This window comes from Oncorhynchus tshawytscha, linkage group LG02, assembly GCF_018296145.1.
Source record: "Oncorhynchus tshawytscha isolate Ot180627B linkage group LG02, Otsh_v2.0, whole genome shotgun sequence".
Classification (NCBI taxonomy): domain Eukaryota; kingdom Metazoa; phylum Chordata; class Actinopteri; order Salmoniformes; family Salmonidae; genus Oncorhynchus; species Oncorhynchus tshawytscha.
Window position 1 is genome coordinate 54,024,392 of NC_056430.1, and position 23,073 is coordinate 54,047,464.

A 23,073-nucleotide genomic window follows, 5' to 3' on the forward strand; every position below is an offset into this window, starting at 1 on the left:
TACTCATATTATAATTTGATTTATTCCGCTCACTAAGTCGTTTAATAGCTTAACACGAAACCAACTTCCAAATGTGCAGACTGCACTAACTTAGATTGTTAGAGAACAAATTTGCTATATTACTTACACTTTTTGTACTACAACAATATTTAAATGAGCTCCCAATACATTTCAAAAGCAATACAATTGCCATAGACTTATAGCGCCTTCAAAAATATTCACACACGTTGACTTTTTCCACATTTTGTTGATTTACAGCCTTCATTTATACCCAATACCCCATGTCAAAGTGGAATTCTGTTTTTCGAAAGTTCTACAAATAAATAGAAAATGAAAAGCTGAAATGTCTTGAGTCAATAAGTATTCAACCCCTTCGTTATGGCAAGCCTAAATAAGTTCAGGAGTAAAAATTTGCTTAACAAAGTAACATGGTCTCGCTCTGTGTGCAATAATAGTGTTTAACTGGTTTTTGAATGACTACTTCATCTCTGTACCCCACACATACAATTACAGTGGGGCAAAAAAGTATTTAGTCAGCCACCAATTGTGCAAGTTCTCCCACTTAAAAAGATGAGAGAGGCCTGTAATTTACATCATAACAACAACATTGTATATTCCCGAGTGGCCATGTTACAGTTTTGACTTAAACCGACATGAAACTCTCTGGCAAGACATGAAAATGGTTGTCTAGCAACGATCAACAACCAATTTCACAGAGCTTGAAGAATTTTGAATAGAATAATGGGCAAATGTTGCACAATCCAGGTTTGGAAAGCTCTTAGAGACTTATCCAGAAAGACCACAGCTCTGAATTGCTGACACATGTGCTTCTATAAAGTATTGACTTGTAAATGTCATATTTTTCTATTTAATTTCAAATAAATTAGCAAACATTACGAAACATGTTTTCAATTTATGAGGTATAGTGTGTAGGGGGGTGAAAATCGAAATAGTTTTAATCCATTTTGATTTCAGGCTTGTAACATTACAAAATGTGGAAAAAGTCAAGGGGTATGAATACTTTCTGAAGGCACAGTACATGTGGAAAATGTGAACATTTGGGCGTGTATCTCCTCCTACACCATTTAAGCTACCAATGCCAAACCAACAGTGAGATGTTCAGACTGAACCAACTTAGATTGCCTCTGTTAATAATTTTGATAACATTTATACAGTGCATTAGGAAAATATTCAGACCCCTTGACTTTTTACACATTTTGTTACGTTACAGCCTTATTCGAAAATAGATTACATGTTTTTTTCCCTCACCAATCTACACACAATACTCCATAATGACAAAGGAAAAAGTGTTTTTAGAAATCTTTGCAAGTTTATAAAAAATAAAAAAAACTTAAATATCACATTTATATAAGTATTCAGACCCTTTACTCAGTGCTGTGTTCAGACCCTTTACTCAGTGCTGTGCTGTGTTGAAACACCTTGGGCAGCGATTACAGCCTTGACTCTTCTTGGGTATGACGCTACAAGCTTGGCAAACCTGTATTTGGGGAGTTTCTCCCATTAGTCTCTGCAGATTGCCTCAAGCCCTGTGAGGTTGGATGTGCAGCATCGCTGCACCGCTATTTTTAGGTTTCTCCAGAGATTGTTTGATCGGGTTCAAGTCTGGGCTCTGGCTGGGTCACTAAAGGTCATTCAGAGACTTGTCCTGCAGCCACTCCTGCGTTGTCTTGGCTGTGTGCTTAGGGTCATTGTCCTGTTGGAAGGTGAACCTCTGACCCAGTCTGACCCAGTCTCTGTAATTTGCTCCATTCATCTTTCCCTCGATCCTGACTAATCTCCCAGTCCCTGCCACTGAAAAAACATCCCCACAGCATGATGCTGCCACCACCATGCTTCACCATAGGGATGGTGCCAGGTTTCCTCCAGACGTGACGCTTGGCATTCAGGTCAAAAAGTTTAATCTTGGTTTCATCAGACCAGAGAATCTTGTTTCTCAGGGTCTAAGAGTCCTTTGGGTGCCTTTTGGCAAATTCCAAGCGGGCTTGGAGTTCTGGCCACTACCATAAAGGTCTGATTGGTGGAGTGCTGCAGAGATTGGTTGTCCTTCTGGAAGGTTCTCCATCTCCACAGAGGAACTCTGGATCTCTTATAGAGTCACCATCGGGTTTTTCGTCACCTCCCTGACCAAGGCCTTTCTTTTCGATTGCTCAGTTTGGCCGAGTGACCAGCTCTAGGAAGAGTCTTGGAGGTTCCACATTTCTTCCATTTAAGAATGATAGAGGACACTGTGTTTTTGGGGACCTTCAATGCTGCAGACATTTTTTGGTACCCTTCCCCAGATCAGTGCCTCAACACAATCCTGTCTCAGAGCTCTACGGACAATTCCTTCGACCTCGTGGCTTGGATTTTGCTCTGACACGCACTCTCAACTGTGGAACCTTATATAGATAGGTGTGTGCCTTTACAAATCATGTCCATCAATTGAATTTACCACAGGTGGACTCCAATAAAGTAGAAACATCTCAAGGATGATCAATGGAAACAGAATGCACCTGAGCTCAAGTCCGAGTCTCATAGGGTCTGAATACTTTTGTAAATAAGGTATTTCTGTTCTTTATTTTTAATATATTTCAAGAAATTCTAAAAAACCCGCTTTCATTTTGTCATGATGGGGTACTGTGTGTAGATTGAAGAGAAAGAACATAAAATTAATCCATTTTAGGATAAGACTGTAACGTAACAAAATCTGGAAAAATTGAAGGGGTCTGAATACTTTACGAATGCACTGTATTTAGGGATAAAGTGACTAGGCAACGGGATAGATAATAAACAGTAACAGCATCGTGTGTGATGAGTCAAAAAAGTATCTTTCTCTCTATCGCTCTCTCTCTTTCTCTCGGAGGACCTGAGCCCTAGGACCATGCCTCGTGACTACCTGGCCTGATGACACCTTGCTGTCCCCAGTCCACCTGGTCATGCTGCTGCTCCAGTTTCAACTGTTCTGCCTGCGGCTATGGAACCCTGACCTGTTCACTGGATGTGCTACCTTGTCCCAGACCTGCTGTTTTCAACTCTCTAGAGACAGCAGGTGCGGTAGAGATACTATGAGTGATCGGCTATGAAAAGCCAACTGACATGTACTCCTGAGGTGCTGACCTGTTGCACCCTTGACAACCACGGTGAGTATTATTATTTGACCCTGCTGGTCACCTATTGACATTTTAACATTTTGGCCATGTTCTGTTATAATCTCCACCCAGCACAGCCAGAAGAGGACTGGCCACCCCTCATTCTCTCTAGGTTTCTTACTAGGTTCCTGCATTTGTAAGAAGTTTTTCCGAGCCACCGTGCTTCTACACCTGCATTGCTTGCTGTTTGGAGTTTTAGGCTGGGTTTCTGTACAGCACTTTGTGACATCAGCTGATGTAAGAAGAGCTTTATAAATCAATTTGATTTAAATTTGATTCGTGCAAAAATGGTCAATGCAGATATTCCGGAGTCATTCTTATAGCTTGGGGGTAGAAGCTGTTCAGGTTGCTGTTGGTGCATCGGTACCGCTTGTCGAGCGGTAGCAGAGAGAACAGTATATGACTTGGGTGGCTGGAGTCTTTGACAATTTCTAGGGCTTTCCTCTGACACCGCCTGGTATAGAGGTCCTGGATGGCAGAAAGCTTGGCCCAGTGATGTACTGGACAGGACACATTACCCTATGTAGAGCCTTGAGGTTGGATACCAAACAGTTGCCATACCAAGAGGTGATGAAGCCAGTCAAGATGATCTCAATGGTGCAGCTGTAGAACTTCTTGAGGATCTGAGGACCCATGCCAAATCTTTTCAGCCTCCTGAGGGGGAAGAGGCGTTGTCGTGCCCTCTTAACGACTGTGTTGATAGGTGTGAACCATTTTAGTTCCTTAGTGATGTGGACACCGATGAACTTGAAGCTCTTGACCTGTTCCAAAACAGCCCTGTCGATGTGGTTATCCCCTTGCGAGGATAACAAAAATAGAGCTCTTTGGCCACGCACACCAGTAGTGGGTTTTGTATCAAAAGAAAGATCCATATGCAGAAAAGAACTGGTAACAATTTAAGAACTGGTAAGAATTTTAAATGACCCCTATTACTATGTAACAGTAATAACTGTAATAAATGTAGTAACACCATAGTAATTACATAAGTGTTACTATATAATTACTTGGTAAAAATGTTGTAGCATTATCAGTTATTACACAATTAAACACGGATTACACGTCCACTTGCTGAAGGTTATCCCCATATGTAATTACTGATGTTATTACACATTTCTTGTTCCACTATGTAACTATTGTTTTGTAATTACATGTTTGAAAGTCACCTTTGACTGACCATGTTAATAGCGGCAACCAAAATCTGACCTTGTTACATGTAAACTACAAGGTGCCACTACCATCGAATCTACATGTAATGCAATGGCTACCGATCATTTTCAATTTGTTTATTTCTTTGTTATGACCTGGCTCAATGGTTATACTGAATCTGGTGTAATGTAAGAACAATGTAGTTAAATTGGATATACTTGTATTTGTAAAGTGAAACCCAGTAGGGTATAACCTTTATAATTACAATGTAGTTACAATGTAACAACCGCAGCAGACAATAGGCTAACCAGAGGGTAGGCAACAACATCTCCTCCCCGCTGATCCTCAACACTGGGGCCCCACAAGGGTGCGTTCTGAGCCCTCTCCTGTACTCCCTGTTCACCCACGACTGCGTGGCCACGCACGCCTCCAACTCAATCATCAAGTTTGCGGACGACACAACAGTAGTAGGCTTGATTACCAACAACGACGAGACGGCCTACAGGGAGGAGGTGAGGGCCCTCGGAGTGTGGTGTCAGGAAAATAACCTCACACTCAACGTCAACAAAACTAAGGAGATGATTGTGGACTTCAGGAAACAGCAGAGGGAACACCCCCCTATCCACATCGATGGAACAGTAGTGGAGAGGGTAGCAAGTTTTAAGTTCCTCGGCATACACATCACAGACAAACTGAATTGGTCCACTCACACAGACAGCATCGTGAAGAAGGCGCAGCAGCGCCTCTTCAACCTCAGGAGGCTGAAGAAATTTGGCTTGTCACCAAAAGCACTCACAAACTTCTACAGATGCACAATCGAGAGCATCCTGGCGGGCTGTATCACCGCCTGGTACGGCAACTGCTCCACCCTCAACCGTAAGGCTCTCCAGAGGGTAGTGAGGTTTGCACAACGCATCACCGGGGGCAAACTACCTGCCCTCCAGGACACCTACACCACCCGATGTTACAGGAAGGCCATAAACATCATCAAGGACATCATCAACGACCCGAGCCACTGCCTGTTCACTCCGCTATCATCCAGAAGGCGAGGTCAGTACAGGTGCATCAAAGCTGGGACCGAGAGACTGAAAAACAGCTTCTATCTCAAGGCCATCAGACTGTTAAACAGCCACCACTAACATTGAGTGGCTGCTGCCAACACACTGACACTGACTCAACTCCAGCCACTTTAATAATGGGAATTGATGGGAAATGATGTAAATATATCACTAGCCACTTTAAACAATGCTACCTTATATAATGTTTACATACCCTACATTATTCATCTCATATGCATACGTATATACTGTACTCTATATCATCGACTGCATCCTTATGTAATACCTGTATCACTAGCCACCTTAACTATGCCACTTTGTTTACATACTCATCTCATATGTATATACTGTACTCGATATCAGCTACTGTATCTTGCCTATGCTGCTCTGTACCATCACTCATTCATATATCCTTATGTACATATTCTTTATCCCCTTACACTGTGTATAAGACAGTAGTTTTGGAATTGTTAGTTAGATTACTTGTTGGTTATTACTGCATTGTCGGAACTAGAAGCACAAGCATTTCGCTACACTCGCATTAACATCTGCTAACCATGTGTATGTGACAAATAAAATTGGATTTGATTTGATTTGAACCAGAAGACAGGAGAACAATAGGTATAACCCTTTTAGTTAAATTGTACTTAAAATGTATTAATCTTTAACAACCAACTCTGTAATTACAATGTAGTTACAAAATCGATGCTATTTCACTATTTTGAGACTTAAATGTTTTGAGATTTTTGCACATTACAAACCGTTATAAACACAACAAATTAAGAGACCGAACTGGCATGTGGCTTCCATTTTGGCTGCAGAAGAGAGTGTAAGGTGTGAGGTCAGTGTGACAATTTCCTGGTGACAGTCCAGCATTCTTCTGGCTTCTTATTTTCTTATTTTGAATGTGCAAACGTACAATGTCACAAAATGTTTCATGAGTTTCTTTTGGGTTTTTGGAGATTTGAGAGTTCACAGGAAATGATGTCACAATGACCTCTCACACTCTCCTCTGCAGCCAAAATGGAAGCCACATGCTATTTCCACTGAGTTTCTAAACCCAGAGGCACATCGCAAGACTTCCGGAAACACTTGCGAAACAAACCAAGCAGACCAGGCCGGGGTTTGGGGTTTGAGAAGTCAATGAGAGAAGTGAAAAATTCTTCCTTAGTTGTTCATTTTCTTGACATCTTAAGCACAACCTAGATTTGAGCCAATGTCTTAAGTAGTTGAACATGTTATTACTCCATCCTTGTGAAAGTGACAAACTGACACGTTTTAATTTTTGTAAAAAATAACTTTATATCGAGTGCCTTTGACAAGGTGAAAAACCTAACAATGTGCCCTAATTTGCTCCAGGGCCACCGTACAACTATGGGTGACCCTGTTAAACAACACATTTCACTGTACCTATCCTGTGTATGTGCCAATAAAACTTGTTCTTGATTTGACGGCCTCCACATGAGCTGTTCGCTGTGAGACGGCCGTTAGACCCGATGACGTGTTTCTGCACATGAGCTTAGCTAGCCAACATCGCCATGACATCGCCAATAATTGTGATTGGGGATTTGTATTGGATAAGAAATGTCTGCCTATCTTCATTTAGCTATTTCTGTCTCTTAATTTGTTGTGCTTATAAAGGTTTGTAATGTGAAAAGTGCAACTTAAGTCTCAAAATAGTGAAATAACATTGGTAACTAAATGTTTTATACGTTTCATGGCAATTTTGTAACATTTATTGACAGAGTTGGAAAACGTGTTGACATTGCACCAGTGCTTAGCTACATTAGTGTAAAATTGGGAAATGCTAGCTAGCTTTACCAACCTGTGTTAGTACGTTTTACTATCTAGTTAGTACATTTTACAAATAGTTATTGCTTGTTTGAAATGGGGAATTATATTTCAATGGTTTGAAAATGATATACATTTTCTCTTGTCTCCTTATTTCTCCTGTTTAGCCTATTGTCTGCAAAGGTTGTTACATTGTAACCACCAAGTAATTAAACATGCAATTTCACTTTATATTAATTTGCTTGCTCCTGGGTAAGTAAGTACATTATAAATACATGAATAGAGAATGATCAATATTGACAGAATGGTTACCTTGAGGAAAATGGGGAGGGTCATGTTTTTTCAATTTCAGTCAAATGGGAGGGTTTAGTATTTTAAAATCTCGTCCAGGAGAGGTTCATGTAATTTGTAATTGAAATTTTAATATTTCTCAATGTTTAGAATTATTTGCCTATTAGACTATACAGTGCCTTGCAAAATAATTCATCCCCCTTGTTTTGTTCTCCTATTTTGTTGCATAACAACCTGTAATTTAAATGGATTTTTATTTGGATTTCATGTAATGGAAATACACAAAATAGTTCAAGTTGGTGAAGGGAAATTTAAAAAATTTACTTGTTTCAAAAAATTTACAAAAATTCAAAACAGAAAAGCGGTGTGTGCATATGTATTCATCCCCTTTTCTATGAAGCCCCTAAATAAGATCTGGTGCAACCAATTACCTTCAGAAGTCACATAGTTAGTTAAATAAAGTCCACCTGTGTGCAATCTAAGTGTCACATGATCTGTCACATGATCTCAGTATATTTACACCTGTTCTGAAACGAACCAGTGTTTGCAAAACCACTAAGCAAGGGGCACCACCAAGCAAGCGGCACCACCAAGCAAGCGGCACCATGAAGCCCAAGTAGCTCTCCAACTAGGTCAGGGATAAAGTTGTGGAGAAGTACAGGGTTGGGTTCTAAAAAAATATCACAATATCGCACAGAGCACCATTAAATCCATTATTAAAAAATTGCATGCTCACCCAAAACTTGAGACATCTGTGGCATTGTGCAATACTGCACATTTTAGAGATGTCCCCAGCACAAGGAGATGTCCCCAGCACAAGGTGTAATAATCATGCTGTTTAATCAGTTTTCTGATATGCCACACCTGGGACCAGCACTTTACATTTTGCGTTTACATTTTTGTTCAGTGTAATATTCGGTTGCTTTTAAACGAGCCATCAATAAACTTGAAATCGTATTTCATGGGATCAAAACTGAAGTCAAACCCATAGAGAAGATTGGCGCTGACATGAGTTGACATGTTTGCAATAAAATGGGGTCTACTGGGATATGTAAGTGCACCTCCTCTCTTTGGCAGTACAGAATAAGAATCATGCATTGAGGTCATTCATGAGAAATCAATGTGATGTACTGTATTATGACAAACACATGTCAAAACCAATCATATTGTAGCTGCCACTGCTCAGTGACACCTTGTTCGGTGCTAAGGGCATAGCACTAAAAATGGTTGTGCTGACAATAGAGGCTAGGAAACATTGTCACTTTTTAAAAAACTGTTCACCTCTTAACCATCCAGTTTGTTATTATAAAAGGAAAGTTCTTAATGGGCTACGTAGCCGAGTAAAGGTTATGTTAATATATATGTAAAAAAAAATACAGTGCCTTCAGAAAGTATTCATACCCCTTGACCTATTCCACATTTTGTTGTGTTACAGCCTGAATTCAAAATGTATTAAATTGATTCTTTTTCTCTCACCCACCAACAGACAATACCTCATAATGACGAAGTGAAAGCATGTTTTAGGAAATTTTAGCAAATTATTTGAAAATTAAATACGGAAATATCTCATTTACATAAATATTCACACCCCTGAGTCAATACATGTTAGAATCACCTTTGGCAGCGATTACAGCTGTGAGTCTTTATGGGTATGTCTTTAAGAGCTTTGCACACCTCTGATGTACAATATTTGCATTTTATTATTTTCAAAATTCTTCAAGCTCTGTCAAGTTGGTTTTTGATCATTGCTAGACAGCTATTTTCAAGTCTTGACATAGATTTTAAATCCGATTTAATTCAAAATTGTAACTAGGGCACTCAGAAACATTCAATGTCATCTTGGTAAGCAACTCCAGTGTATATTTGGCCTTGTGTTTTAGGTTATTATTTGTCTCCCAGTGTCTGTTGGAGAGCAGACTAAACCAGGTTTTCCTCTAGGATTTTGCCTGTGCTTGGCTCTATTCCATTCATTTTTATCCCAAAACAAAATCCCTAGATTTTGCCGATGACAAGCATACCCTTGACATGATGCAGCCTCCACCATGCTTGAAAATATGGAGAGTGGTACTCACTAATGTTGTGTTGTGTTGTATTTGCCCCAAATATAACACTTGATTTCAGGACATAAAGTTTGTTTCTTGTATACTTTAGTGCCTTATTGAAAACAGAGTGCATGTTTTGGAATAGCTTCCTTCTTTTCACTCTGTCATTTAGGTTAGTATTGTGGAGTAACTACAATGTTGTTGATCCATCTCTTATCACAGTCATTAATGTGTTAATCTGCAAAATTGTAACTATTTGTCTACCTCCTCATGCCTTTTGCACACATTGTATATAGACTCCCCCTTTGTTTTCTACTGTGTTATTGACTTGTTAATTGTTTATTCCATGTGTAACTCTGTGTTGTCTGCTCACACTGCTATGCTTTATCTTGGCCAGGTCGCAGTTGTAAATGAGAACTTGTTCTCAACTAGCCTACCTGGTTAAATAAAGGTGAAATAAATAAAATAAAATTAAACTCTGTAACTGTTTTAAAGTCACCATTGGCCTCATGGTGAAATCCCTGAGCGGTTTCCTTCCTCTTCGGCAACTGAGTTAGGAAGGATGCCTGTATCTTAGTAGTGACTGGGTGTATTGATACATCAAAGTGTAATTATTAACTTCATCATGCTCAAAGGGATATTCATTGTCTGCTTTGTTTTACCCATCTACCAATAGGTGCCCTTCTTTGTGAGGCATTGGAAAATCTCACTGGTCTTTGTGGTTGAATCTGTGTTTGAAATGTAATGCTCGACTGAGGGACCTTACAGATGTGTGGGGTACAGAACTGTATGTGTGGGGTACAGAGATGAGGTAGTCATTAAAAAATCAGTCCATGCAATTGATTATATGACTTGTTAAGTAAATGTGTACTTCTGAACTTATTTAGGCTTGCCATAGTAAAGTGGTTGAATACTTATTGACTCAAGACATTTCAGCTTTTCATTTATATTTAATTTGTTAAAAACTAAATAAAAAAGGAATTACACTTTGACATTATAGGGTATTGTGGTTAGGCCAGTGTAATTTATACATGTTTTATTTAGCCTGTAACTCAACACAATGTGGAAAAAGTCAAGAGGTGTACATACTTTCTGAAGGCACTGTAGTTAGGGTGAAACAGCACATGAAGACATTAACAAAGGAGCATAGGCTTTAGCTCATCAGTCTAATACAGTCTAGCATGCAGTCCATCCCCAAATTCAACCCCCAAACCCATGAGTAACACAGACACAGTGAGGCTGCTGCCTACATACAGACTTGAAATCATTTGCCACTTTAATAAATGGATCACTAGTCACTTTAATAATGCCACTTTAATAATGTTTACATATCTTGTATTACTCATCTCAAATGTATATACTGTAATTTATACCATCTATTGCATCTTGCCTATGCCGCTCGGTCATTGCTCATCCATATATTTATATGTATATATTCTTATTAAATTCATTTACTTAGATTTGTGGGTATTAGGTAGTTGTTGTGGAATTGTTAGATTACTTATTAGATATTGCTGCACTGATCTGAAAGACACTTACAGTGTAGCAGCACATGAAGGCTTTTTTAAATTTTCACTTAAAATGAAGCAAGGATATGCATAGTCTTGATACCATTTGAAGGGAAACACTTTGAAGTTTGTGGAAATGTGAAATTCATGTAGGAGACTATACTTGGGGCGGCAGGGTAGCCTAGTGGTTAGAGCGTTGGACTAGTAACCAGAAGGTTGCAAGTTCAAACCCCCAAGATGACAAGGTACAAATCTGTCGTTCTTCCCCGGAACAGGCAGCTAACCCACTGTTCCTAGGCAGTCATTGAAAATAAGAATTTGTTCTTAACTGACTTGCCTAGTTAAATAAAGGTAAATATAACACATTAGATCTGGTAAAAGATAATACAAACAAAAAAACATGCTACTTTTTTTGTTATGTTTTTTTGTTCCATCATCTTTGAAATGCAAGAGAATGGCCATTCTTTCAGATAGGAGTCTAGGTGTAATATAGCTTTTGGCCACCAGATGACAGCAGTGTGTGTGGAAAGTTTCAGACTGATCGAGGGAAGAATTACATTACTGCACAATATTATGTATCAAGTCTGCCAGGAGTTTGCCCAAATGTGCTGAATTGGTCAATTGATACATTTTCAAGTACATAACTATAGAGAACATACAAAAATGCTATGGTAATAAAACATGTAAGCTTACACACTCCCAGGAGTGTCATACATGATGGATCATTAGCTTATACACTAACTTTCACACATCTAGATGGCCGGGCGGGGTGGGTGTGGAGCCAGAGACAGCAGTGGGGTCAAACTGTAGACCCCAGTTCCTACATTTGAACATAAGAATGGATTTTATCAAACAAAACTATGCTACATTTTATCTCTGGGATGACAAATCAGAGCAAGATCACTGAATGTAAGTACATTATTTACCTTCAGAGGTGAATGTATCAAACCAGTTGCCGTGATAAAAAAAAATTCTCCTCAAACAGTAGCATGGTATTTTTTGACTGTAATAGCTACTGTTAATTGGACACTGCGGTTAGATTAACAAGAATTTAAGTTTTCTGCCCATATCAGACATGACTATGTCCCGGAATTCTAGTCACATTAGCGCACGCTAGCAACAACCGTCCCGGTTTGGGGACACTCATCCTGTAGAGGCTAGAATGCCTAGACTTTAGCTAACACAGTCTAATTACATGCAGGCAGGGATGGAAGTTAAGGATTTTGGGCACTGGCCAGCCAGGCTAGTAGACTGCAATTTGTACTAATTTGGTCTATCCCTGCATGTAGGTGTCCCAGATTCGAACACAGGTACTTACAGTGGAACAGCACATGAAGACGATGATGAAGGACCCAATGACTCCTCCGATGCCGACCATCCAGGTCATCCGCAGGAACAGGATCACCCCGAAGATGTTCTGGATGCAGGGGAGGTACACTCCCATCAGGGTCCCCAGCGCTGGAGCCTGATTGGAGGGGAAGAGGAAGTGGACACACACTTTAGGTACATGGGGTCTTTAATGACTGGGTTATTATATGCTTTTGTAACAGAAATGGATGTGTGAACCACGCGACAAGTAACCATAGCCAAGGATTTCTCATACGAGAATTTCAGGGAACCCTGGGAATTCTGGGAAAGTTACAACCCTACACAGTCCACTAGGACTACAGCACCACCAAGAGTCCGTGAGTAATTCTTACCCCGGGTGCAATATGGCAGTCTATTAAAATCACTCTGATACTATTCTGTTTTTCCATAGAGTATTTGTATATTTTCTTTCCTCCCATGGGAATGAATGGTCTAGGAGCTGGATGGCACATTGACAGAGTTTCAAGGCCAACCCATGGACTGCAATTACTGATACTAGATGGGTGGAGAGGCTCTGTGTTGTTTGCGAGATTTATTAATGTGCAGTTTATCCTCCTGTTTTTTGGGATGTGTTTTATGTAGTGTGTGTGTGTTTGTGGGGTTGTATGTGTGTGCATACGTGCATGGTTGGCTAGGTGTGTGTGCATGTGTGTGTGCGTGTGTGCGTACGTGTGAGTGTGTTACAGTTGAAGTGCGCCACAGTTGACCCCCATGCATAATGGAGTCATATTCATTTCCAGCTCAAGGACAACTTGGGCCAATAAAACGTAATTGTCCCAATATCCAGTGGTGATCCTAAGTGAGTGAACAGACCCTCGCTGGCAATTTCTTATGAGATTTAAAATCAAAGACTAGGGGTGCATCTCAGCACTTTTACTTGGAATGCATAACCAAAGTCTCTGGGGGGAAATAGTGAGGAAATTAGTTCAAAATGGGTGGAACACAGCTTCCTTGCAGAAAGAATAATTTATGATATGCTCTTGATAATGTAAAAATCACTGTAAATGTCGAACTTCAAAATCATACTCCATGACAATTAACCTCAATTGAGGCAATTCAGTAGATATAATTACAGCACAATCTGTAATTTTAAATGGCTGTGACATCCACAGAAATATAATCACTAGAACGGAAGTCCCTTAACAAGTCAATGATGTCACAATTCTTGGACTGGTGGCTATTTAGGTTGTACCTATAGGAGTAAAGCTAGGTCGAAAATATACAGGTTACGACAGCGTCGTCACAAATCTGTGACCAGCACCGTTGCTAGCTACCAGTGCCGTTGCTGACTAGCATAGCTGGTCCCGTTGTTGCAAAGAGTTATGAGATATCAGAAACCTGTTGTCTTAATGTTTGTCATCTTCAGTCTAGGAGTAAAGCAGGAAGTAGTCCCAGGAGGAAGGCCTATTCTAGTGATTCTATTTCTATGGTGACATCACTGCCAATCTGATGAATAGGCTCGATGAGGATGTGAAGAGGGCTGGCCGACAACTCTTTTAAAATAGGCTTATCTTACAGACATTGTTTTTGCTGTGTCAGTCTGGTGTGTACCTGTAAGTGTTGTGAAGCAGTAATGGCTTTAAGGGAAGGCTTTAAGGGAAGTCATTGTCCAATATGAAGCTATGACAAAAATACCTTGAGAACACAACAGGACGAGATGGTTGTAAGGTTTCTTGAGCATAATGTTAACTTTGATACTTTAATGCTTCTTAACTGCAATTGTGAGAGTTTTCCAGGCCTGGGGGGCACTGACTAATGCGAGAGAACATTCCTGGGGCTTGAACTGGCAGCAGCTGTTGAGTTGAGAAAGTTGAATTTTTAATTAAATCATCTACGAGAAAAAAAGGTCATCCTGATGAATTCCTGACCTTAAATGAATATTAAGCGTGCAAATTCTGGGTCTGATATAATTTGATTTGAAAAGCTGAGCTTCGGATATTAATAAGAGCCTGTTTGGAGAGTCTTAAAAAGTCACACAAACAAAATCATTTTCTAATTTTCCCGAGGAACAACAAGCCAAGTGTACACGCAGAGTTCCAATTAGAAAGCTCATCACTTGAGAAATGCTGCTGAAGCTGTGCAGACAATGTTACATTGCCTGCAAACCTGAAGACAAGGTTTAGTCGAGCAGGATTGTGCAGTCTTGTGGCAGGCAGGAGACCCGGGTCTGAATCCAGTTTGTTATTAAACATATTATGTTGTTCTGTATCAAACCTGACCACTGAGAGTATTAGTCAAATATATCTTCCACACCAATGTGGTAAAGTACTCTAGTAAAGTAGGCTGGAGTAATCCTGAATTATGGTTCATCTGGGCCAAATCCTTATTTTGTAACACAAGGTAAGATTCAGCCACATATGTCATACCTCTTCCCCCTGTCAATATTTTCCCCGTTAGGGGACGCCATACAGTACTCAGGGGCTGACACTTTAGCTGACCTGTTTTTGTTAATTTCCCTCTGTTGTTTTTTATCTGACAGTTCACCTAACATCTATTCTTTGAAAACCTATTTTACACCCGCAAGCAAAACCAAAAGGATGATTTATACTGGGAATTTTGTTCACCTTTAATCAATGATCAAAACCACGCATTCTCACCTTCCATATGGGAACGGCGAAGAACAAACATCAGTCCATCTTTGTCATCTCTCTCTCTCCTTATGGTAATGACTCTCACAGTTTGCCTGGGGTCTGGCATATGCAAATGAGAGAGCTGCTGTGGCTGTGCCCTTCAGTGTGCAGTGTGCGGCAAGAATCTCAATAAAGTTGTTTTCTATTCTGAATTCAAACTCTAAAAGTTCCCTAGGCCTTCCACTTATTTAGAGATGGCTGTCAGATTTTTGTGTCATGACTTTTGTCAGAATGGAATTTGCTTTTTCAAATAATTGAATGGCATCTGGGTTTTGCAATTATCATACTTTTATTTTTGCCTACTTCAAATTTTATAGGCTACATTCCATTTCACCAATACAACATTTCCAGAAACAGCTCCAGTTTTTAGATGAATACACGTTGCATGGTTAATAGTGATTTCAATATGGGGGCAGTGGTACTGTTTAAAGTTAAGTTATTATGTAATAGGTTGAATTATTATGAGCTTAATGGATTTGTTTTGACCTTTCCCCTATGCTAAATGAGTGAAAGATACACCAAAAGGTAGATCCTAGAATGTTTGTTTGGTCTAAACAAAAAATGTGATTAAAATATGCATGACATATGGCTGAAATATTCTCTTTTAAATCCAAATTATGCAGGAGGAATTAAGTGGATTTTAATCAAGCACAGAATATTAAATGATCAAATGAGAGCCAACATTTGTCATTATAAATCCACAGGTTTTTTTCCAACTTTACACCACTTTCATCCATCTTTCATCCACTCTTTAACATGGCTATAATTAAGAACATAGAATTTCCATGAACTTCCATACAAGTGGCTGGGCTATAGTCGCTTCAGGTGTGTATGTAATATACAATACACTCCAAGTGTAGTGGGCTGAAAGTTCACCTTCCATCTGTACTTTGGTGTAGAGTTGAAAAACTGCTGTAAATCGCTGTCCCTGCAGAAACATGATCAGGGGACTATAGCCGGAGTATAGGGGTCAGGGTGTCAGATTCTAATAACATTTACTGTACGTTACTAGTGACAACACTGTATCCTTCTATTTACATAGCACACAATAGTGTGTAACAAATCACACAAGAGAGGCGCCCAAGATTAAATGTATTTTCTATAGGTACTACGATGTTGAATGATGCAGCGCTTTGCTAGCTTCCTGTCCTTTGCGCAACCACTCTGTTTGAGGGCGGTCAAATTAACAGAGCGCCCCTCTACAAAAAAGTATCTGAAGAGTACTTGTAACTTCTGATTTCCCCAGTTGACCTTTATGTATGGTGTCCACATTAGGACAATCCTGAGACTGTCCTAACATGGACACCTTGTTAATGTGTCCAAACACTCTCAACCGGAGCACATCTTAAATCAGTGAAAACAAGCTACAGTGTAACTGTGAATTCCATTTGATAGCTGCGTCATTATTCCCTCTAATACCCTTTTCACACTACTGAGCTGAGCCGTTCTGAGCTGTACAGTGATGGCCTGGTTAGGCATCCACCATAGTTCCTAGAATCGCGCTGGAAAGGACCATGTGAAAAGAAAATATCCAAACCAGGGCAGTATGGGCCCTTGTCAAAAGTAGTGCACTATAAAGGGAATACGGTTCCATTTTGGAAGTCGCCTAGCTACTGTATGTGTATATCAATGGGCTCTTTCTATCTACACTCTATTCTCAACAACACCATTCACACTAGGTGGACAAATACCCATACACAACAAGACCCCACAAAAGGGGAATACAGCAACAATCAAAGTGAGAGATAGCCCTCCGTAGTTGTTCTCCATATGGCAAATGATGTCATTTTCAGCGCTTCCACACACAGTAGAGCAACACAAAAGACCCTCAGCCCTGCATCTCAGTCTACTGTCGGAGAGGTCTCGATGGCTAACAATACACAATATATCCCTGCAGAAACATACACCCAGATTGGAAAAAAGCTGTGAAAATTGCTATCTACAAGCTTCAACACTGTTTACAACATAGGGTTGTTTGTTAACTTTCTGTCCCACATGGCACCTTATTCCCTCGATAGTGCAGCCACTTGAGTGCAGCCACCTGAGAGCATTATGTAGGGAATAAGGTGCCATTCGGGACACATGCAGAGTCTCAGTAAGATTATTATAAAGCTACCAGGCATATAGACAGTGAGCATGTCCTGTAGCCTACACAATAATAATTAACAAGAATACACTTGTTGAGATTGGCCAAAATACCACAAGATTGGGAAGAAAAAAACATATCGAAAAACAAAAAAAAAGAATGTGTCTACATTGAGAAGTAGCCACAGCAGGTGGGACACTTGTTTCCATTGAATTACTCCGTATGGGGGATCCAATGGCTCTATTTTAGGGAGCTCCACTTCCATTCACATTCAATTGGCATTTCATTCCCGGACCTAGACTTCTAGAATTGGGAGAACTAGTGAGGCCCAATAGAAAATCGGCTGGTAGCTAGCAGCATGATGATTTCCCTCTGGACCGTTGGAGCTGGAACAGTCGAGAATGGAGAAAGCGGCGACTACGTTGCCACTACGGGTTGGCGCCGCAGTGTTGAGAAGAGACAGCTGCCCCATGACCCCCTGGGATACGCAGTCAGCCCAGTGCTATCTGGCTCAGGTGTGGTGGTCCCACAGCAGGCTCCACCTCCTGCCAACCCCCCCCCCACCCCCCCCACCCCCCCCCGCTCGTAACAGCTGCTTCAGAACCAGCTCTCTGCCACCTTGCTACCCAGGTGCCCCCATCCTCGCCAACCCTTACTCAATCACCCCCTCACTCGACCCTTAGCCACCCCAGCCACCTGAGACCACTCACAGGGCCCTCTTATTCTCCGCAGACACAAACAATGGAGGCCGATAAGGATTCTTTACAAATGCACCCTTCATGGCCTGGGGTTGTTTAGCTGTTAGGGTCGCTGAATTCAGACCACATGTGTCGGTGTGTATTCTAATCTGGCCCACACCCTTCTGACACAAACCCTCTTTCAACTTTCTCTATCTCACAGTCTCTATCCAATATAGAAAAAGCACTCAAGGAATGGGACTGCTGCCTTCCTTCTTTCGTGTTATGTGAAAGGTTCTACGAACGCTGGTTGGGGAGAAGGAGATAAATGGGGTCAGGTGAGAGAAGAGGAGAAGAGAAATGAGGAGATGAGGTGAGGGAGGAGGAAAGATGAAGAGAGAAAAAAAAAGGTAGAGGAAAGGAGAGTAAATGGACGACCTAGCTGCAGAGGATGGAACAAGACAAAAACGAGGAGGGGAGATACGGCTGAGGAGATTAGGAAATAGGAAAAAAAGAAGAAAGGAGAGGAGAAGAAAGAAGATCTGTTGCTGAGGGGAAAAGAGAAGAGCGGACTTGAACTCACTACTGCAGTAACTGTCTGGAAGAAAGCTGACGTAGCTGGAGGGTATACAGTACTGTACAATTGAGGTGATAATATAGTAAGCAGAGCGAGCACAGATGCTGTACCTCGACTTCTAAAGCAATACAAGTGCTGAGGTGCAACGAGAGGTGTGGGAAGCGGGGGCTAGGAGCTTGCAATGCCATCTTCGCGCTCTGTTGCGCAAACAGGAGTTGACAGGGCTAATGCGTTTCAGCTCAGGTGTGCTGAATTACTAAAGAGGGGGAGAGAGAGAGGAGTGAGGGCACCAAATATCTCCCTCCAAATGTCCACCTACAGGTGTGGATTAACCCGCTGCACACTTGTCAATGGTGTTTGTGTGTGTGTAGGAGAGAGACAGAGGCAGGGAGAGGTAGAAGAGAGAAGGAGAGGAGAGGGAGTGAGTGAGGTGAGAAGAAGAGGTGTGTGTGTGTGTGTGTGTGTGTGTGTGTGTGTGTGTGTGTGTGTGTGTGTGTGTCTGTGTGTGTGTGTGTGTGTGTGTGTGTGTGTGTGTGTGTGTGTGTGTGTGTGTGTGTGTGTGTGTGTGTGTGTGTGTGTGTGTGTGTGTGTGTGTCTGTGTGTGTGTGTGTGTGTGTGTGTGTGTGTGTGTGTGTGTGTGTGTGTGTATTTGTATGTCTATGGTGAATGTGAGAGGGGAAGGGAGAGGAGAGAGAGAAAGGGGGAAGGGGGGATGTTTGTGCATGGGTAGAAAAAGTGCCTATGTCTATATGTGCATGTGTGTCATTTAGCCAAGTACATAGGAAGAACATGAAGTGCTGCAGGCCAGAATTAATACTAAATGGTCATTCTTGCTTGCTGGAATATTCTGCTACATTATAGCAATGAATACTGTTTAGTTTTAACCCTACTGTTTGCTAAGTAGGGGCATATGTAAGCTGTGAAATCTCCATTTAGCTCGATTATCAACACTGTCAAACTACAGACGGAACTGTAGTATAACATGAAGCAACATTAATCAAGGTACAATCTTCGCAGGGCTACCGGCATGAATACTAATGGAAGACTGGGGCTTCTAATGAGAAAATGAAGAGGCATTGTAAAACACAATGACCTGGAAGGAAAGCACCATTAGAGATGGGGATGCAGTATTTTTCACCACACCATCATAATTCTTCCCAATAGAAACTCACAGGGGAAAAACACCCAGCTCCCACAGATTGGGGGAACGGTGTCCATCTTAACCCCGGCAACCTCCAGACTGTTCCCTGATGTCACACGGTATGAAAACCCTCTAATCTCTCTTTTCACACTGCGCCGTACAAAACGCTCGGCCTGTCATACTCAATGGGTTGATGATGAAAGGGAGAGAGAGGAAAGAGGAGAGGAGAGAGAAAGGGATCGTTGTCGGAATGACAAACGCCATCGGACTGCCTTAATGAAAAGCCTCTCCTGTTGATGGGGAGATTGCCTTTGGAATGGGCTGCTGATTGGAGAAGCAGCTGCTTGGCGTACCGAGCAGGCTAATTAAGTATCGAAGGGCCGGGGAAGGTGACCGGGAAGATTAGCCTCTGCTGCCCGGCACTTCCATTGGAGGAGTACTGAGTCCGATATATCTATCTCTCAACTCTCTGCTCTAGTCAGCCATTTCCCTGGACTGGTGGGTAGGAGGTTGGTGCAGGGATATAGTGGAAGATAAAAGAAAGTGGCAACTGAAAAGACTGTAAAAGTAAGTAACTTAAATGCTAATGCAGAGGAACAGTCCAGGTAAAAAGGACTGACAAAAATGAGGAAGGTAAACAGAGAGCCAGAAAAAATAATTGAGAACCAAATATAGAATGAAACCAAACAGAAATAGATGGGGGAAAAACTCAGGGTGAAAAGGCTGTGAGTCAGGCTCTGACTGAGTTGTGCTATTTTACAGGTCTGACTGACCAGTGCTGTGTTACAGGTCTTTTCTTTTTACCTTTATTTAACTAGGCAAGTCAGTTAAGGACAAATTCTTATTTTCAATGACAGCCTAGGAACAGTGGGTTAACTGCCTTGTTCAGGGGCAGAACAACAGATCTTTACCTTGTCAGCTCAGGGATTTGATCCTGCAACATTTTGGTTACTAGTCAAACACTCTAACCACTAGGCTACCTGCCGTCTGACTGGCCAGTGTCGTTACAGGTCTGACTGACCAGTGCTGTGTTACTGGTCTGACTGACCTGTGTTGCAACAGCGACTTACCTTGACAGGTTTCTTCTTCTTTTTGTCTTCCTCCTCATTGTCGGCCTCCTCCTCGTGCTCCTTGCTGCCCTGGGGGAGGTTGGAGTAGTTGGCCAGACTACTGAGCATAGACGATACCATGGGACTGGTCTCCATCTCCTCCTGCAAAGTACATTGACACAAACAGGATAACATAACAATTGGTCAATTCCATAATAAAACTGCAGTAGGCAAGTAGTGAGCATATTGACACAAGATGGATTCCCTGCATGATGGATTCCCTGCATGATGGATTCCCTGCAAGATGGATTCCCTGCAAGATGGATTCCCTGCAAGATGGATTCCCTGCATGATGGATTCCCTGCATGATGGATTCCCTGCATGATGGATTCCTGCAAGATGGATTCCTGCATGATGGATTCCCTGCGTGATGGATTCCCTGCATGATGGATTCCCTGCAAGTTGGATTCCCTGCAAGTTGGATTCCCTGCAAGATGGATTCCCTGCATGATGGATTCCCTGCATGATGGATTCCCTGCAAGTTGGATTCCCTGCAAGATGGATTCCCTGCAAGATGGATTCCCTGCATGATGGATTCCTGCATGATGGATTCCCTGCAGGATGGATTCCCTGCATGATGGATTCCCTGCATGATGGATTCCCTGCATGATGGATTCCCTGCAAGATGGATTCCCTGCATGATGGATTCCCTGCATGATGGATTCCCTGCATGATGGATTCCCTGCATGATGGATTCCCTGCATGATGGATTCCCTGCATGATGGATTCCCTGCATGATGGATTCCCTGCATGATGGATTCCCTGCATGATGGATTCCCTGCATGATGGAAGATGACGTGATGCAAAATAAAGCGGGAAGCAATATATGACAAAATTGGGGTGTAAAATATAAAATGTGCAATATGAATACAAGCTACTTAATACAGTATATGCAGCAAACCACTCATCATTTCAAATGAGGATCCCTTTGAGAAACAATGTAATACACTTGGCTTTTTGCTTATGAAGGTAAATGGCTTTGTCTCAGTCATTTTCTGTAGCAGTTTGGAACTGTGCTTGTATTAACCTGAGGTGTTCACTCGCCCTTCAAACAGTAATTACCCTCATTAATCGATGCCAGGGCCCTTATTCAATCACTCGCTGATCCGTGAATGTGTGTGTGTGTTTGTGTGTGTGTGTCTGCCTACAAATTCCAGTCTCACAGGCAGGACCATACTCTGGTCATCATACAGTTGGCTTTCGTTGCATATGCATGAGTAGGTATCTGTCCGTCCGTCAGTCCGCCCGTACGTCAGTCTGTGCATTCGTTCCTGCATGTGTGTGTGTGTCTATACATACCTCAAACAGAGCCATATGTTTGCCATCGTATTGCTGGCTCTTCTCTGTGGCTTCACTGCTGTTGATGAAAGGGCTGCTCTCCTTGGGGTTCCCATCACCTGACAGAAGAGACACAGAACCATCATCAGATGGGCTGAAATACAATGCATCCCCATTCTATTCAATACCTAAAATGGTCAAATGTTTCTCACGTCTCCCTGTTCTATAATTCGATACCTTAAAAGCGCAATGCGTAATTTGATTCACTACGTCTTTATGAATAAACAGAAGCCGTTGCCCATCAGAGCTTCATTCCCCAAACAAGAGACCCATCACATATGTGATGTCATGTTTTGGGACTGCAAGGCTTTGAGCAAGGCTGATAGCCCCAGTTAAGTGCTCACTTTAAAAAAAAGTCCACTGGGTTTCACACTCGCTTGCCTGTCAGTCGAACTTGCAAGGACGACCTTCCCTGAAACACATATTTTAATTTACGCTCTAAGCTCCTCTCACCTGGGGTCATGTCTTGGACTGTGCCACGAGTCAAGCTATTTTTAGTGAAAACGCAGCCTGTGCGGTTGACGGTAGTGTACCGCTAACTGCATGCCCCCTCTGTACTCTCTATGGGGGAGTGAAGGAGAGAGTGGGTGATGAGAGACAGAGAAAGGGAAATGGAAAAAACTGATAGAGAGAGAGAGAGAGAGAGAGAGAGAGAGAGGGAGGCAAAGAGACAGAGAGCTGCGGAAGGAGAATATTAAAAGCTACTGGCGGTACTTCAATTCCAGCTCACGTCGCCCCACACCCAACCAAAAATACCTGTTCTGTTTAAAATGTAGGCCTGTCCATTTAATCCAACATGTTGTGGGTTTCTCAGGGCACGTCATATATTTCCACCCATAGACAATAATATCAGATGTACTCCAGAAGAAAACTGCACACATGCACTGTACTGTACATTAATATACAGGAATCACTACTATGTTGTAAAGAAATCAATGCCCGGACACACATACGAACACAAGGCTTTAGGCGGTTTTAAGACTCCCCTGGGATTCAAAGCCCAGGTCATTTGATCTTTTGCTGAACAGCCTGGCAGCCTTCCTTAGATCATCAAAGAAGAGACAGCTTGAGTCATACTTGAGCAGTGTTGTGCTTGACAGGGTAATACACCCTAAAAGTGAGTGGTCTACACAACTCTCATATCCTTTATCTCTCCCCCGGC

At 41.7% G+C, this 23,073-nt stretch overlaps 1 protein-coding gene across 1 annotated transcript in view; it reads right to left on the minus strand.

Moving 5' to 3' along the window:
- The window catches only part of LOC112267067 (solute carrier family 12 member 5a), a 301,110-nt gene that overhangs the window by 85,349 nt on the left and 192,688 nt on the right, over positions 1-23,073 (minus strand). The window contains 3 exon segments of the mRNA XM_024445133.2: positions 12,304-12,450; positions 20,535-20,675; positions 21,873-21,970. Coding sequence (XP_024300901.2) covers positions 12,304-12,450; positions 20,535-20,675; positions 21,873-21,970 — 386 coding nt within the window.